Source organism: Gopherus evgoodei, chromosome 18, assembly GCF_007399415.2.
Source record: "Gopherus evgoodei ecotype Sinaloan lineage chromosome 18, rGopEvg1_v1.p, whole genome shotgun sequence".
In the NCBI taxonomy this organism is placed as follows: Eukaryota; Metazoa; Chordata; order Testudines; family Testudinidae; genus Gopherus; species Gopherus evgoodei.
Genome location: NC_044339.1, coordinates 3,859,741 through 3,878,470, shown reverse-complemented (window position 1 = coordinate 3,878,470; position 18,730 = coordinate 3,859,741). Strand labels below are relative to the sequence as shown.

The 18,730-nt window shown below is 48.7% G+C and overlaps 1 protein-coding gene across 4 annotated transcripts in view; it reads right to left on the bottom strand.

The window, feature by feature from the left end:
* Positions 1 to 17,169, bottom strand: part of ZBTB40 (zinc finger and BTB domain containing 40) — a 65,944-nt gene extending 48,775 nt beyond the window's left edge. For 2 of the 4 annotated variants that reach the window (XM_030537376.1, XM_030537378.1), the window contains exons 1-3: positions 17,031 to 17,168; positions 866 to 1,672; positions 55 to 188 (exon numbers count right to left, since the gene is read on the bottom strand). In XM_030537376.1, the coding sequence (XP_030393236.1) occupies positions 55 to 188; positions 866 to 1,610 (879 nt within the window). In that variant the 5' untranslated portion in view covers positions 1,611 to 1,672; positions 17,031 to 17,168. Of the gene's footprint in view, positions 1 to 54; positions 189 to 865; positions 1,673 to 6,809; positions 6,936 to 17,030 lie in introns of all 4 variants that reach the window. The other 2 variants (XM_030537377.1, XR_003997070.1) reach the window with 2 other exon arrangements.
* Between the last annotated feature and the right edge of the window lie 1,561 nt (positions 17,170 to 18,730).

Below are 18,730 nucleotides of genomic sequence, written 5' to 3'. Positions count from 1 at the left end.
TAAAAGTGTGAGGGAAGGGGAAAAGCCTCTTGCTTGTTTGGCAAACACACCTACCTCTCTCTGAGACCCTTCAATTCCGCTGCACTCATCCAGTCTCTTTAGCACTGTCTTGGTATCAGAAAGGGCCTCTGAAAACACATCTTCATACTGAAGCAGGAAATCCAGCTTACAGGTTTTGATCTCTGCTTCTGCATGTAACAGTGAGACAAGTTACTCATTTGTTGAAAGGATTCATGGAAAGTATAAGATGATGGACAGTCATCAGTTTATAACTAGCACTTTACACAGGGTTTCTATCACCTCTGGTATAATAGGGAAAAACTGACCCGCAGATTCCTTTTACAGCCCATCCAGCCTGCAGGGGGGAAAGTGTTTACCACTAATTGGAAGCAGGAACTTAAAACACAATGCAATCTTTATTTCCTCTCATGGTGAACAATAGTTTAAAGACAAAAGTACTATTAGCAGACTTCCGTGGTCACCTATTGCTCCACAGATTGTCTTACGCACCTCCCTTCCTCTGCACCGAAAATGGATTCTACCGTATGTCAGATGCAGAAATCCACATATAGGCAGAACAGGCTTTGCTCACAGCAGCACAGGTGAAATAACAACAGTACATCAGGAAGCAGACTTTGTAACGCCCAAAGCAAGAAGGGATCTGTTTAGGTTCAAAGAGGAAGAGGGCATCCACTGAATTCTTAGAAGGGGACCCTTGCTTCAGAGCTACGCATTAGCGGGGGAACACAAGCCAAACTAACCATACCCTCCTCTCCCCCCGCCCCACACACACCATGAACCAATTAAGCAGCTCAGCTGCAAATTGCTGGAAGACAGGGCTGTGACTGGAGTCTCAGCTGCTCACCTGGATCACCAATTTTTTCTGTCTTCTTCACAGGCTCAGCAGCCTCCCCTTCCTCACAGCAGTCCTGTCTGGCAGAGGAATGGTGGTCAGCATGGGCATTTGAATCCTTATTGAGGGATTTTGAATCCATTGGGGTTTCCTCCTCCAGAATCTCCTCATTGCCCAAGGTGTGAGTCACAGTAATTTCTTGCGCTGTGGTGGAGGTGACTGTCTCCATTTCTGATTCTTCAGGGCCAACAGAAGCTGAAGCCTTTTCAGGAAGCTGAGCATCCATAGCAACTTCAGCAGGAGGGTTTTCAGTCTGGGGTGGCTCATTAGCATCAATATTATTTCTGGATGAATCTACTGTCTGAATGGAGCTGTCCCTCACTACCTGATTCTGAGTGGAGCAGCTGATGAGGTCACTGAGAAAGTTTTTGCAACTAACAGCCACATCAAACATCTGCAGACTGTCCGCCACAGAGATAACTTTGGTAAAGTTATGTTTGCCAAGTGGTAGCTTGCCGGTATACACCATTTCTAGCAGAAGAGCAAACTCATCAGGAGTCACCACAGAAGCGTCAATGGAGATGGTGTCTGTGCTATCCAGCAAGGACTTAAAGAGCAGACTGGCAGCGGCCAGCACAAGCTTGTGTGCTCTGAAGTGCACCGTCCCAATGAAGATGGTGCAGTCACAGAATTGCTGCTCTTTGCAGAGCGTGTAAAGCTGCTGTAGCAACTGCCTGCTGTAATTGGGAAGCTCCATTGCTCCAGTGGTCTACTGGCCTCTTTCTCTTTCAGATGCTGGACTGCTTTAATGCGAACCAGCTACAGATAAAACAAAATACCTTGTTACCACTTTTCTCAGCCAATAGCAAGGTGGAAAGAAACAGCTGAAAAAAAACTTCCAGTTTTTGTTAAAAATTTTCATTAATTTTCTAAGGATCAATTCAGTAATTATAACAGGAACGGCCACTATAATTAAGGTATATTTAAGAATGAGGAGAATGAACAGATAATGCAAACAAAATCATATTTTTCCATCATAAAAACAGTCTTGACACTTTCTTTTTAATCTGCTCTAAACTCATAACTGCTCAGAGTTTCAATCTGGTGGAGAAATAGCACAAATGTGGAGAAGAGAGTTCTAGTGAAAACAGGGTTTGATTTTACTCGGTTATACCCACCATCTGAACATTACACGACGTCTTGCTGGGATTTTCTTGCCAAGCTCATAGGGTGACATTTGCCACATGCAGAGGGCCCACACAATGCCTATGTACCATCTGAGTCCCATTAAATCTTGTTTTGGGAGCTCAAGCAAGCCTGAAGGCATATAGGACTTTTGCTGGGCTGCTCCACACAGGTGAATTTCACTCCTGAAAACCACACCTATGAAAGATTTGCCAACAGTGTAAAGGGACTCAGAAGTCACAGACTTATTACGTTTCAGAGTAGCAGCCATGTTAGTCTGTACCTGCAAAAAGAACAGAAGTACTTGTGGCACCTTAGGCCTGGTCTACACTACGCAGTTAAACCGATTTTAAAAGTGTTAAATCGATTTAAAAGCTGTACCCGTCCACACTACAATGCACTTTATATCGATTTAAAGGACTCTTTAAATCGATTTCTGTACTCCTCCCCAACGAGAGGAGTATCACTAAAATCGATATTAACATATCAGTTTAGGGTTAGTGTGGCCGCAAATTGATGTTATTGGCCTCCGGGCGGTATCCACAGTGCACCACTGTGACCGCTCTGGACAGCAATCTGAACTCAGAGGCACTGGCCAGGTATACAGGAAAAGCCTTGTGAACTTCTGAATTGCATTTCTTGTTTGGCCAGCGTGGAGCTCTCATCAGCACAGGTGACCATGCAGAGCTCATCAGCACAGCTAACAATGCAGTCTCCTGAGAATAGAAAAAGAGCTCCAGCATGGACCACACGAGAGGTACTGGATCTTATTGCTATATGGGGAGAGGATTCAGTGCTAACAGAACTCCGTTCCAAAAGACGAAATGAAAAAATATTTGAAAAAATTTCCAAGGCTATGATGGGAAAAGGCCACACCAGGGACTCAGTGTAGTGCAGTGTGAAAGTTAAGGAGCTCAGACAAGCCTACCAGAAAACCAAAGCAGCAAACGGAAGATCCGGGTCAGGGCCGAAAACATGCCGCTTCTACGCTGAGCTGCATGCAATTTTAGGGGGCTGCACCACCACTACCCCCCCCTTGTCCGTGGATTCTGAGGTGGGGGTTATAATCTCAACCATGGCTGAGGATTCAGAGGAGGGGGAAGATGAGGAGGATGAGGAAGAGGAGGACGACCTTGCAGCAAGCACACAGCACTCCGTTAGCCCCAACAGCCAGGAGCTTTTTGTGACCCAGATGGAATTACCCTCCCAGCCCTCCCAAGCCACTAGCCCAGACAGTGAAGCCATGGAAGCGACCTCAGGTGAGTGTACCTTTGTAAATATAAAACGTGGTTTAAAAGCAAGCATTTTTTAATGATTGATTTGCCATGAGGGCTTGGGATGCATCCGCAGCCAGTAAAGTTACTGGAAAAGTTTGTTAACATGTCTGGGGATGGAGCAGAAATCCTCCAGGGACATCTCCATGAAGCGCTCCTGGAGGTACTCCAAAAGCCTTTGCAGAAGGTTTCTGGGCAAAGCAGCCTTGTTCCGTCCACCATGGTAGGACACTTTACCACGCCATGCATGTAGCAAGTAATCGGGTATCATTGCATGACAAAGCATAGCTGCGTATGGTCCCGGTGATTGCTGGAATTCAAGAAACATCCGTTCTTTATCTCGCTCTGTTATCCTCAGCAGAGTGATATCGTTCATGGTAACCTGGTTGAAATTAAGGAATTTAATTAAGGGGACAGAGATGGCCATTTTCCTACTGGGCTGTTGCTTAAAAGAAATCCTTCCTTGCATGTAGCCAAGCGGGGGGAGGGGAGGAAGGATAGCGCTGAGCTTTTTAGCATTTGGCCAGCAGGAATCTTCCCAGCTAGCAGCCACGCGGTGGTGGTGGCGGGGGAAGGGGGTGATTAGCAGTGATCTTTCATTATACCAGCCATGTGGAGGGGGGAGGGGTAAAGCAATCCTAGAGAATTGGATTGGGGAGGGGACGGGTTGGCGTTTGCTGCTGCTTGTTAACAGGAAAGAAGCATCAGAGGGCACTGTGTATATGAAGGCTGGAGAAGCTGAAAGACAGTGGCTTACCATGGACACATGCAAGCTGAACTGTGATTCCCGGACCTGCGTCTGTGAGATCTGTAACACCAGAGCCGCAGGCACTCAATATTAAAAGATGCAAAATGCGACCTTGTAGTGAAATCACATGTGCTATGTAAGGTGAATAGTGTTGTTCACTGTGAAAGAGTATAACCATTGTTCTGTAAAATGTATCTTTTTAAATACTTCTCTCCCTTTTTTCCCTCACTCATGCAGCTGCACATTTTTCAAGCCTCCCTACTCCATCCCGAAGGCTAGCTCAGATAAGGCGGAGAAAGAAGAGGACGCGAGATGAAATGTTCTCTGAAATCATGGAAGTAACCCGCAATGAAAGAGCTCATCTGAAGGAGTGGAAGGATGTGGTAGCAAAGTACAGGAAAGATGCCGGTGAACGTGAGGATAGGAGAGACGCTCGAGATGAGAGGTGTAGGCAGGAAGATCAGCGGTGGCGGGATGCAACGCTGGAGCTGCTGCGTGATCAAACTGACATCCTCCGACGTCTGGTGGATCTTCAGGAAGAGCAGCGGGGTCACAGAGTGCCGCTGCAGCCCCTGTGTAACCACCCTCACCACATTCCATATCTTCCTCACTCAGACGTGTAAGAACACGTGGGGGAAGGCTTTGTGCACTTTGTGCACCCGCCCACTCCACCCCCGTGGACAGTCCAACCAAAAGGCTGTCATTACATTGAAATGTGCTTAATGGCCTTTTCCTTCCCTCCTATCCTCCTCCCAAGCCACACCCGGGATACCTTGTTAATTCTTTGCCTCTTTTTATAATTACTTTTTAATAAAGAATACATGTTTTTTAAACGATAGTGACTTTATTTCCTTAAGCAAGCTGTAATCGAAGGGGGAGGGTGGGTTGTTTACAGGGAAGGAGTCAATAAGGGGGGCGGTTCATGAAGGGGAAACAAACACAGCAGTCACACCGTACCCTGGCCCGTGATGAAACTCGTTTTCAAGGCTTCTCTGATGCGCACCGCTTCCTGGTGAGCTCTTCTAATCGCCCTGTGCGTAATCAGCGGCCAGGTGATTTGCCTCAGCCTCCCGCCCCACCATAAAGGTCTCCCCCTAACTCTCACAGAGATTGTGGAGCACACAGCAAGAAGCAATAACGAAGGGGACATTGATTTGGCTGAGGTCTGAGCGAGTAATGTGCGTCAGCGAGCCTTTAAACGGCCAAATGCACATTCTACCACCATCCTGCACTTGCTCAGCCTATAGTTGAACAGCTCCTGACCACTGTCTAGGCTGCCTGTGTATGGCTTCATGAGCCATGGCATCAAGGGGTAGGCTGGGTCACCCAGGATAACAACAGGCATTTCAACATCCCCAACTGCTATTTTCTAGTCTGGGAAGTAAGTCCCTTGCTGCAGCCGTTTAAACAGAGTAGTGCTTCTGAAGACACGAGCGTCATGAACCCTTCCTGGCCATCCCACGTGGATGTTGGTGAAACGTCCCTTGTGATCCACCAGTGCTTGCAGCACCATTGAAAAGTACCCCTTGCGGTTTATGTACTGGGTGCCCTGGTGCTCCGGTGCCAAGATAGGGATATGGGTTCCATCTATCGCCCCCCCACAGTTAGGGAATCCCATTGCAGCAAAGCCATTCACTATGACCTGCACATTTCCCAGAGTCACAACCTTTCATAGCAGCAGCTTAATGATTGCTTTGGCTACTTGCATCACAGCAGCCCCCACAGTAGATTTTCCCATTCCAAACTGATTCCCGACTGACCGGTAGCTGTCTGGCGTTGCAAGCTTCCAGAGGGCTATTGCCACTCGCTTCTCCACTGTGAGGGCTGCTCTCATCTTGGTATTATGGCGTTTCAGGGCAGGGGAAATCAAGTCACGAAGTTCAAAGAAAGTGCTCTTACGCATGCGAAAGTTTAGCAGCCACTGTGAATTGTCCCACACCTGCAAACCTATAGGTCTGTGCTTGTTTCCCGGGCCCAAAATCGGCGTTCAATGGGTAGAACCTCCCCCATTACCAGCAGGAGCTCAAAAGCGCAGGGCCTGCGGTTAGGGAGAATTCAGTGTCCATGTCCTCATCACTCTCATCGCCGCGCTGCCGTAGCTGCCTCCTCCTCGCCTGCCTTTGCAGTTTATGGTTCACCATAGACAGCACGAGAATGCGTGAGATGTTTACAATGTCCACGATTACGCTATTGATCTGAGCAGTACGCTATTGATCTGAGCAGGGTCCATGCTTGCTGTGCTATGGCATTTGCTCAGTTCACCCAGGAAAAAAGGTGCGAAATGGTTGTCTGCTGCTTTCACGAAAGGGAGAGGTGAGGCTGTACCCAGAACCACCCGCGACAATGATTTTTGCCCCATCAGGCACTGGGATCTCAACCCAGAATTCCAAGAGGCAGGGGAGACTGCGGGAACTATGGGATAGCTACGGAATAGCTACCCGCAGTGCAACGCTCCGGAAATCGATGCTAGCCTCGGACCATGGACGCATATCGCCGAATTAATGTTCCTAGTGTGGCCGCATGCAATCGACTTTATAATATCTGTTTTATAAAACCGGTTTCTGTTAATTCGAAATTATCCTGTAGTGTAGACATAGCCCTAGAGACTAAAAAAATTTATTTGAGCATAAGCTTTTCCTCCACTCTGGCACTTCAAGTGCAGAAGGTGGAGGCCTGCAAGGATTCTAAAAATTAATACTGGCCACTCCAGGCTTGTATTAAACTCCCAAGGTTATAGCTTTTCTCTGACCTTGCCCAGATAGATGCTGCCGTCACGCAAGTGCAAAAACTCTTTGAGAACCCAGGAAGGCACACTCGGGAATTCCTCCCTGTGGGGTGCCCTCAAGCCCTTTCACACACCTCCTCCGGGGAAGAGCTGAGAAAGAAAAACAAAGGAAATCAGCTGTTGCCGCCAGCTAATTAAACATGTGCACAAACCTCTTAGGACAAAAAAAATCCAATCCTGTTCTTAAAAAAGGTAAATTTTATTAAAACAAAAAGGAAGAAAATACATCTGAACACTCAGGTTATTGCTAGATTTTAAAAAGAATCACTTATAAGGATTAAGCATTAAAACAACTTCCTTGAGGTCCAGCTTAAATGTTACAACCCAACACAAAAGCATTTGGGGTTAGCATAGAGGAATCCAAAAGCCATAAAGAAATAAACCTAATTGCGCCTTCCTGGACATTTCCTGATCTACTTACATATCTAGGGTTTCAAATGAGTTATTTCTAGATATGATCTGATAATTTTTCATACCTGGCCCAAGCTTTTTACAGTAGAGCTCTGCCCTGTTCCCTCTCTCTCCCCGAGACCACCACAGATGCATAATGCCCCCTAGGCAGACTACATATCTTTTATTCATAACGTTTAAGGACAAAGGGGACCATTAGATCATCTAACCTGACGTCCTGTACATCACAGACCATTACATTTCACTCAGCTACCTCTGGATTTAGCCCAAAAACTTCTATTTGGATAAAGCATATCTTCCAGAAAGGTGTCTGGTCTTGATTTAAGGACATTAAGAGATGGAGAATCTACCTCTTCCTTCGGTAGTTTGTTCCAATGGTTAATTACACTCACTGTTAAAACGTGTGTCTTAATTCGAATTTGAATACGTCTGGCTTCAGCTTCCAGACATTTTATGGATGACTTTTTGGAAAGCTGGCTTACTGCCTGGACTGTACTGGGTGTATCTATCAGGTCATCATTATTGCTGGTTATTTATCTTCTGAGCGCTGATAGCATGTTCTCTATGTGCCTCTTGCCATTCCTACCTGAAAAGAAAAGACAATTTTGTTGCTTTTTCAGCCTGAATCACTGAGGCCACTTCTGAGCCAAGCTCACGGATTTGTGAGCTCACTTTAGTGATTTCAAACTCTGTACAGCACAGCTTAACTGTGCAGTTGTTGGTTCCTCTGGGGCACCAGAGTCATCTGAACACTGTTCCTCTTCTGATCAGAAAGCTGCCTCTGTTAATTTTCAATGCTACTCCATTGCAATTTAAACAAAAGAAGGGGCTGTGCGAGGGAGTCTCCTGGAGAGAGAGCCAAGACACTTGCTGAGCTGACTTAGCCCCTCCAGTAGTCTTTCTTCATGGATCAAGAGAGGAAGAACCATATGAGGAAAAGCAGGCCATTTCATGCCTTCTCATGCAGGGAGCTTCCTGCCTTGGAGGGGAACTGAGGACCATTTTCATAGACTCCAAGGCCAGAAGGGACAAATGCAATCATCTAGTCTGACATGCTGTATAACATGGCACAGAACAGGGGTCGGCAACCTATGGCACGTGAGCCAATTTTTAATGGCACGCGGCTGCCTGCTGGGACTCTGCGTGTCATTAAAAATCCTGCCGACGTGGCAAGCCGCAGGGTCCACGGTCTCGCGCCGGAGCGCTGGCCTAGCGCACCAAGCCGCCGGCCCCTCCCCCGCCTTCCCCCAGAGCCCTGCCACTGCCTGTGCAGAGCTCGGGGGGGCTGGGGCTGCGCGCTCCCGCGGGACAGCGTTTGGCTCCATGAGGAGGGAAAGACGCTCCCCGCTCACTCGGAGCCCTGCTGCCGCACGCACAGTGCTCTGAGGGGCGGGGCAGAGCAGGGCTGAGCGCGGGGTGTGTGTGTGTGTGTGTGTGTGTGACGGCAGCAGCAGCAGGGCTCCGGAGGAGCGAGGAGCCTCATGGTAAGGGGACCGGCTGGGGGGGGGCGTTGGGTAAGGGCAGTCAAGGGGCAGGGAGCAGGGTGGGTTGGATGAGGGGGTAGTATACTGGGGGGTGGTTGGGGTGGGGGTCTCTGGAGGGGGCAGTCTGGGAGCGGGGGGGTTGGATGAGGCATATGAGTCCCGGGGTCTGTTTGGGGGGTGGATAGGGATCAGGGCAGTCAGGGGACAGGGAGCAAAGAGGGTCCTGGGGAAGCAGTTACGGTGGGGGGGTCTCTGGAGGGGCTGATCAGGGGACAAGGAGCTGGGGGGGTTGGATGAGTCAGGAATTCTGGGGGGACTGCCAGGAGGTAGGGGTGTGGAGAGGGGTTGGGGCAGGCAGGGAGCGGGTGGGGGGGTTGTATGGGTTCACAGTTCTGGGGATCCTGTCAGGGGGCGGGGAGCGATTAGATAGGCATGGGAGTCCAGGGGGTCTGTCTAGGTGTGGGAGTGTGGATAAGGGTTGGGGCAGTCAGGGGACAGGTAGGGGGTAAGGCCCTGGGGGGCCAGTCAGGAGATAAGGGGCAGGGAGACTTAGATAGGGGGTGGGGTTCCAGGAGGGGGTAGTTGGGACAAGAAGCGGGGGGGGGGTTGAGGGTTCGGGGGGGTGCAGTCACCCAGCCCTCTGCCCTGAGCCCTGATCCCCCCCCACACACCCCCAGACCCCTGCCCTGAGCCCTGTACCACCCAGCCCTCTGTTGACTCCTTGATCCCCCATGACCCCAGGCCCTGACTGACACCCCCACACATACCCAGCCCCCCTACCCTGACACCTGCACCCCCTCACATGCTCCCAGCCCTCTGCCCTGACTCTTGCACTCCCCACATCCCCAGCCCCCCACAGATCCCATGCACCCTGCACATCCCCACCCTCACTGTGAGCACCAAATGGGAGTCCCAGCACCCTCACTCACATTCCCACCTGCACCCCTCACACCACATGGGAGCTGCCCAGGTAAGTGCCCCCACACCCAAACCTCCTGTCCCAACCCTGAGCCCCCTCCCTCATTCTAGCTCCTGGCCAGACCCTTCACCCCCAGCCCTGTGCTTGGTCCACTCCCACCCTCAGCTCAGTGCAGAGAGAGGAAGAGAATGGGCCAGAAACAGGGAGAAGGTAGGTACCCACTGTATGTGGGCAGGGCCGGGACCCCAGACCAGCACTGGGCTGAGCGAGTCCGGCAGCCAGGATCCCGGCTGGCAGGAACTGGCGGATGGAAACCCTGAGCGGCAGTGGGCTGAGCGGCTCAGCCCACTGCCGCTTGGGTCCCAGCCACCAGCCCCATACAACCCATTGCCGGTCTGGGGTTCTGGCTGCCAGACCCTTCCCAGCTGGGGTCCTGGCCACCGGCCCCGCACAGCCCGCTACCGGTCTGGGGTTCTGGCTGCCAGACCCTTCCCAGCTGGGGTCCCGGCCGCAGGCCCCACTCAGCCCACTGCCAGCCCAGGTGAAAGGAACCCCAGACCAGCAGCGGGCTGAGTGGGTCGGTGGCGTAAGATCAACATTTTAATTTAATTTTAAATGTTCTTAAACATTTTGAAAACCTTATTTGACAATACAACACTAGTTTAGTTATATAATATATAGACTTGTAGAGAGAGACCATCTAAAAAACATTAAAATGTACAACTGGCACGCAAAACCTTAAATTAGAGTGAATAAATGAAGACTCGGCACACCACTTCTGAAAGGTTGCCGACCCCTGGCATAGAGCTTCCCCACCCCACCAAGCCCCACTCCCTCAGTACCTGGACCCCCTCCCTCCACTGAACCCCCTACACCCAGAGACCCCTGCTGAGCCCCATCCCCTCCCCCGACCTCTCCTGCTGAGCCCCAACCACCTTCACCTGGACCCCCCTGCAGAGTCCCATTGCCTCTGCATCTGGAACCCCTCACCAAGCCTCTGTGCATCCAGATCCCCCATGGACCTGCCACCAAGCCTCCCGCACCCAGATTTGTAGGGTGAGAGGGTTCTGTGTGGACATCTAGATTCCCCCCCTTCCCCTCACAAGCCCCTCTACATTTGGATCCTGCTTGGCTGAGCCTGCCTGCCCATATCTGGCGCACCTGGTGTGAAGGGGAAGGACCCCAGGGTGTTTCTGGGACAGGTCCAGCCCTTGCGCTGCGTCAGGGCCAGGTGCAGCCTCACTGCCAAGTCCCTGTCCCACTTGGGTGGAAAGGGAGGACTGCAGGGTGATCTCCCACCTCCATGCACAAAGTGGCCTGTGCTCCCCACTGCCATGTTGAAGCCTCTATGTTTATTTACTAACAAACAAAATCCGCAGAATTTTGCAGAATTTTAAAATATTGTGTACAGAATTTTTAATTTTTTGGCACAGAATTACCTCAGGAGTACCTGGTGCTCTCATGCTGTTAGAAAGCTGTTAACATCAGGGTTTGTCAGCGTGCCAATGCCATTGCACTCACGAAGCTCTTATATCCTTGGCACTGCATAACTAACATATATATGGTTCTGACCAACACTTCTGCTGATACCGATAAAAATACCAAAACCTGCTTTAAACATTGTGTTTAAAGATTATTAGTACCAAAGTGACTAACTTTAAAATGTATAACATGATGGAGAAACTCTTCGGGATTTCAAGTGTCTTTATTTGTCTACTCTTTAAAAAACAAAAATCAACCACCATTGCATGACCAAGAAATTAACAAACAATAACTCAGTACTACTTTTTAAACCATCTACAGATCCACAGTCGTGGACTCCCCCTGCTGACAGAACTTTGCTAACAAATGCTATTGCTACACCTGGGCAATGCGGACACTGGTGATAAAAACAATGCACAAAAAAAGATAATATTGCCTAATAAGGGGCTAAACAAGGGAATGCTGTCTAAGACTTTGAGTGTAAGAATGTTAGGGGGAAATGTTTTATATTTAAGCTTCTAGGAAATTACAATGCATGTAAAGTATATAAAATGAAGGAGAATAAAGAGAATAATCAGCAAAGAGAATAATCCAGCTATAAATAAAAGTCACTTCTGTCTGACAGCTGATCAGTCTAAAGCCCGCATCATGAAATATCTTATCACTGTCGGCACTAGTTGGGCTCCCTTGTTTGCACTCTGCTTAGAGTAGCTAAGCCCTGAATTGGTCATTGGGGCAAACTTCCTTCTCTCTCCTGAGATGACCCCTCTAAGTGAGAGGTGAGCCTGCCCTGTCAATGCCCACGTTGCACCTGCTCAAATCATGTTTTTAAAGGTTCTCAGCTAAATCAATAAACACAAGTGAACAGAAAGCCAACGTTTGTTCCTTCCCATTCTTTCACTGTGCCGTCCCTTGGGCATTGCAGCAGTCTCTGAAAAATGAGCAAGCCGCCATATCAAGTGCTCTGTAAATGTGAGAGTTAAGGACAGAGTGACTGTCTTAACTCAAAATTTAAATACTTTTTTGTGTGTGTTACAAGTTTCCTGTCTTCTTGTTATCAAGATGATGACCTTAGAAAAAGGGTTATTGGAAAGCCAGAACACCACATACATGAATCAATTTTCTTTCCTCTCCCACCACAAGTGACAGTCTTTTGAAGAGTTGAAAGAAACTGAGGGGTCATTACCTTCCTCTTGGGTGATCCAAAATGCTGGAGCAGGCAGTGCTCCCAGAGGATAATGCAAAATTCAGTATGATGAGCCAGAGCATACCAATTTGTTTTTCAATCTATTTTATTTCAGTTCAAAGCATCAGTGCAGGCAGACAGAGGAAAACAAGCAATACTTTGACTATATTCAGTCTCCCTCAATCTCTAACGCGGCAGAATACAGCAAAAGCAGTGCTTCTTTTCCTAGGCTATCTGCCTGCACTGATGCTTTGAATGGAAATAAAATAGATTGAAAAACAAATTGATATGTCCCAACTATTCACAGTGAGTTTTCCATTATCCTTTGAAGCAAGGGTTGCCGCCTATCCTACTTGGAACAGTGTAGCTCTAATCAAAGTACAAAATTACAATCATGGAAGTCCTGTTGAAACCGAAACAACAAAAAACAAAGTCAAAGTTTGCTTCAAAACTTTGTTCCTAACATGCCTCATTGTGCCCAAAAATGCTGAGAGAGATACTGAGATTATACAGGTTTTCAGTGACATCTGCAATACACACAGGATGCCAGTTGCAGATTTGAATTTCTGTTCATTGTGCGAGTTTACATCAGACACACAGATTCCACATTGTAATTCACTGTAGTGTTTACACAGTTTTAACCAGCTCTCCTGTGCCAGTCTGCTTTTAATAAAGCACAGGAGCTCATACTGTTCCAGTGAGACTGATATCAGACAAGGCATGAAGCAGTTCATAATGAGTCCTGATCCTCACTGAAAGTCTTTTAAAGGAAAACCTTTTGGAAAGACACTGTCAGCCCAAAATGGTGCCTATTTTCCTCACATTTGTTTATAAAGTCTATAGAATTATCCTATTCCAAAACAAATCCCTCAGTACTGCTCTATAAAAGCAATGCCAGCTGCTCTTCTCTCATAAGCAACTTCAAAACAACCAGTATGTCCAGCTAATAGAGGAGAAGTGGGGAGAGACCAGATGGATCAGTATGTGAGACTCCCTTATCTACTCCTGGGGGAATTCTGTGCTACTGTGCACGTGCATAATTAATAAGCTGTGGATATTTTATTTTTTTGGCACAGAAAAAAGCTTCTCCTGAAATGTTGCTGCAGTCCCACCTTTTTCCCACCAGAGGGTGCTGTGGCGATAGAACAAAGCAGTAGCTCCAGGCCAGCTAGGGAAGGGAAAGAGCCTGCCTTCTTCACATTGCCTGTCAGGAGACAGGGACTATGGGGAGAGAGACAGCATGGCGTGCTGGGGCTCATAAGGCCTAGTGGGCGAGGACAGATTGGGGCAGGGCCTGAATGAGAGTGGAGGCACAGGTCCAAAGTGGGGAGGGAGGTGCAGGGCCACATGGTGATTGGGTGTGAGGCAGAGCTACATAGGGACAAGGGAGTGGCTGGATGGGGGCACAGAGACTCATGGGGACAGGATACAAAGCCACACAGGGGGAGGGGGAGAAGGGCCACATGGGGATGGGGGAGTGGATGTCTGAGTGAGGGAGGAGGAACATATGTGGACAGAGGTACAACGACACATGGGGGTGCAGGAACACATAGGGACCAGGGGGCAGATGTGCCTGACTGAATGGGAGAAGCTAGGACTAAGCCAGGGTCTGCCTGGGGGAAGCTCCCTAACAATCCCTCCCCACCCACTAAAAAGCTGTTCCATACTTTTCCCACCCATACCCAACAACCCTTCAAATTCACACACAGGCTCCTTCCCAGCAATTTACTTCCCTCTCCCTCAGCTCTTCCGTTACCTCTGACTCCCTCAAGCCTTTGCACTCAGGGCTGCCCAGAGGGTGGGGCAAGTGGGACAATTTTCCCCCTGATCCCTGACCCCGCAGGGGCCCCCACAAGAATATAGTATTCTATAGTGTTGCAACTTTTTTTATGGAAGGGGCCCCCGAAAGTGCTTTGCCCCGGGCCCCCTGAATCCTCTGGGTGGCCCTGTTTGCACTGCTTCCGAGGGGTGCAAGAAATATGATTCTGTATTGTAGTTTAAATGAATTATTATTGAAAGTTCTATATTAATATGTCTAGTAAGGAATCTATTTGTCAAAAAAACATTTCCTGAATCTTTGTTGTTGTCTGTATTGTTACAGACATACTGGCTGATAGGTATTTTGAAATAAATGATCAAAGATAATTGAAAATGGTGTGATTATATTGTGTTATTTTGACAAATAAAATATGTAGAATTTTGAAATATTGTGAGCAGAATTTTTATTTTTTGTTGCAGAATTTCCCTGGAGTACTAATCCCCAAGAGAAACATCTTGGCCTCACAGGATACACAGCACTCAAGGCTGGTTTTCTTCTCAGCATTGGCCATGGAGAAATCTCCTAAGGTTTTAAATCCTAAAATCTCTCTCTTTAGGTTCTGATATGGCCACCATCACAGTCATTAATGAATGTATCCTCACAATTCCCCTCTGCAGTTGGAAACACTACCATTTCCATTTTACAAATAGGGAACTGAGGCACAGAGCAATTAAGGGCCAAATTTTAAAAAATTCATCAGCTCCCATTGAGAATAATGCTCAAATAGGAAATGAGCTCTTTCTGAAAATCTGACCATTTACTTGAGTGGCCAAATGGAAGCTTTCGGATGCTGAATTTTTTCTTCACAATATCTGCCCCATGCGATGTCCCCAAAGTCACACATGAAGCCTGTGGCATCCCAGTCTACTGTCTTAAACACAAGCCCATTCCATCCTCCGACTAGCTAAAACAGTACTAAAGATGGCTCATAAAGCAGAGATGATTGGGATTAGCAAGCGTTCTGATTTTATGGTATGCCAAAAGAACTGGGAGATGGTTAAGGACCATGGCTCTTTATAAACCCTCATTTCTTATTTTTGTAACACCAGAGATATGAAAGCATAAATATAGTCTGCTACTGATTACTGCTTTCCAGATCACAAGTTTATATGGTGAGGAATATATACATCCCAAGGGTGGGAATCTACGAAGGAAATGCATAAGGAAGAAGGGAAAAAATATCTATAATAATATTTTAAAAATACTTGCATTAGGATGATGTATTTTATAAGTAGGTCCTCTATCAGGAATTAAATTATATTTGAGAGACTTGATATTGAAAAGTGTAACTAAAGAAAAAGACATTTAATTTTTTTCATACATTTACATTCTAATTTGCTTAAATAAACATTGTATTTAACAATCTAAAGAAAGTGATCTCTCTCCCTACTTTGCAAAGAAAGAAAGAAAAATCTGAGTAACACTCATTAGTTGGGCACAGCTGACTGCGTAGGACAGGCTTTTCAGCTTTCTTATGTGTGCCTTATATGATATATGTTTACTAATGAGGATAAGATCATACTAAAGTGTATAGCATAATTCTGAACCCTAACAGCATTCTAAGAATGACTTAATTAATGCCTTCATCTAGAGCACTATTGTGGAATCCTGGGAAGAACTCCACCCAGACAGCAACTGGGATTTTAATTCCTACCCCACTAAGTAATTTTAAAATATTTTTATGAGCCCAGCAATCAGCGCAGCAATTTTTAAGCCCGTTCATGTTGTTGTCAGATGAGAAATAAATAGGACAATCTCGTTTTCAACATCTTAGAAGAGCAGACAGGGCTGCGGGCCCAGAATAAGAGATCTGGGAATGTCCCTAATTATTAAGTATCAGAGGGGTAGCCGTGTTAGTCTATTAGGCTATGTTTATGTCAGGGAGGTCATGGAAGTCACTGAATCCCGGACATCCAGAGACCTCCCTGACATTCTCTGCTTCAGCCCAAGGGGCTGCAGGACTCTAGAGCTGCCAGCCAGTGGGGCCCAGGCAGGGTTCCAGTGCCAGTGGAGAAGCAGTGACAGGAGGGCCCCTGCAAAGTTCCTGTGACAGGTGACAGACTCCTGAGGGTTCCAGCCACCCTGACAGCCTCGCCCAGGGGGTGGAAGGCTGCGGCTGGGGTGTCCCATTTTCTCTTTGGGAACCATAGTCACTCTGCAGCTCCAGGCACCATGGGTGGAGGGGGAACCCCACAGCTCCCAGCCACCACAGTGGTGGGGGAAACCGGGGAGCCACAGCAGCAAAGGACACAGGCGGGTCACAGCCTCTGGGAATTGTCCTTCACTGCCCTTGGTCTGTCCATGACTTTTACTAAAAATAACCATGACAAAGTCTGAGCCTTGCTAATTACGTCAGTCAGATTTCTACCCAGTTAAAACAGGAACAACAGCCCAAGACTCCCCAGCAGAGTCCCCCAGACACGGGAACTGGCCGGATCCAGCACCGGGGCAGGCGCAAAAACGCCTCCAGGCAGCCAACCGCTTCGGGCAGAGCGGCCATGGCCTACCCCGGGGACCCACTGTGGGGAGCGGGGAAAAGGGCGCCCCTCGCTCCTGAGGCCCAGCCACCCCCGAGGCACTAGGGCCCGCACAAGGCAGGGCCCGGCCCGCTCTCACTGCAGCCGGCCGCTGTCTGACAGGGGGACCCACGCCAGCCCGGGACTCTCCTCAGCCGGCACGGGGGGAACAACCCCGAGCGAGGGGGCTCCCTCGGCCTGTGTGGACGGAGGCCCCAGGCCAGGCTGGAGGTTCGGGGCCCGGGGCGCGTCGCGGCGGGAATCCCCATTCCCCTGCGGCCCCCGGGCGCCCCACCCGGTTCCGGGACAGCCCGGGCCGGCTGGCGCCTGTGGCTGCTGCGGCGCGGCCCCGCCGTTTCCATGGTTACCTTTATTGGGAGCGGCGCGGCAGCAGCAGGAACAATAAAGCTTCAACAACAGGCTCCCCTCGGCTACGCCAGGCCCCGACCTGCGCCGCCGCCATCTTGAAGCCAGAGCTATCCCCGCCACCCCCCCCCCCCGCACGGCCGCCTGTGTCACGTGGCGAGAGCGGGTCTGGCGGCTGCTATTGCGGGGGGGGGGGGTCCGGTCACGTGATGCATGTCTGGTAGGCTCCCTTATCACGTGACGCTGGACCCGTTCAGGTGGCCGCTTAGGTCACGTGACATGGGCAGTACAAGACAAACAGCCTCGGGGGCTGGCCTGGGCGGGATGGGTGGCTCTGACTCTGGCTCTGGCTGGACTGGTGTCTAGAGCTGGGTCGGGTCTGGCGGGATTGGGCCCGGCTGCTGCGGGGCTCCTACAGTCAGGCGGGCTGGACCTGTCCTGTCCAGTCCAGTGAATGAGCGGTGGGACTCCTGTGCGCTCGCCTGACTCCAGGACAGGGGGTGCAGAGTGCAGGCCTGTGGCTTAGGCTGGAGCTGTGGTCCAGCAACGTGTGTAACCCTCTGGCAAAGAGTGTGGCAAATATTCCCCAGGGGTTGGTCCACGTCCCCAATGCCGGAGAGCCTCCTGCTGTTACCAGTTTTGCCCAAGTGGAAGTGGTCTGGGATGGGATTCAAACACTGATGACAGATCATCTGGGTGTGAAAGTTACTGGTAACCCTCCTAACAACTAAGGGTTTGGCCATTGGGGGAAGCAGAAGCCTCCCATACACAGTACCTTGAACTTTTGAACTTTTCTTTTCTGCCTTAAAGCAGGAGAAGTTCCCTCCAAACCGGATTTTACTAAGCAGATAACAGATGTGGGGTTTGACAACCTCCAATCAAGTGTTAACGGGGCAAGGGTCTTTGTCTGAAACTGTATAAAAAGTTTGTGAAATTCATGTGAGGCAGAGTCTTTTGTACCAAGGTGCAAGGCTCTCCTTTCTTCTGCAGAATAAAGCGTCTTTTCCTTATACCTGTCAGGCTGTTATTGGCTCTGAGCTAGGTAGACCCAATATTTCGGTAACATGGGATAAAGGAGCTTGTCTCTGTAATATCCTGGGATCAGCACAGCTACAACACCCCATACAAAGTAGTAGATGGTCAGATTTAAAAACTGCATATTTAGACATATGGTCAAGAAGGGGCTGAATGAAGCCCATGGAAAGTCAAATAGGTCAATATCTTTCACCAGCACTAAATCTACTCTTTCAAAATAAAACTAAAGCTTATGCTTACTGTTGTCTGCTAGGAGTAATAGGCGTGACAAAGACCTTGATGTTTTTATCACTTCTCTTTAACTTTCCAGAAGTTGGTTTTTATTTGCAGATGAAGATTAGAGCTTGACGTTTATGGAATAAAAAAAAAAGTAGGTGGGGTTGTGACATTCCCCAGGGTACAAAACAGCTGTGTCCTCTTAGCTCTACAGCCTGAGGGTACATCTACACTACAGGATTATTCCGATTTTACATAAACCAGTTTTGTAAAACAGATTGTATAAAGTTCACCAGCAAAGCACTGTAAAATGCATCTCAGGCCTGGTCTACACTACGCGTTTAAACTGATTTTAGCAGCGTTAAACCAATTTAACCCTGCACCCGTCCACACAACGAGGCCCTTTATATCGATATAAAGGTCTCTTAAAACCAGTTTCTGTACTCCTCCC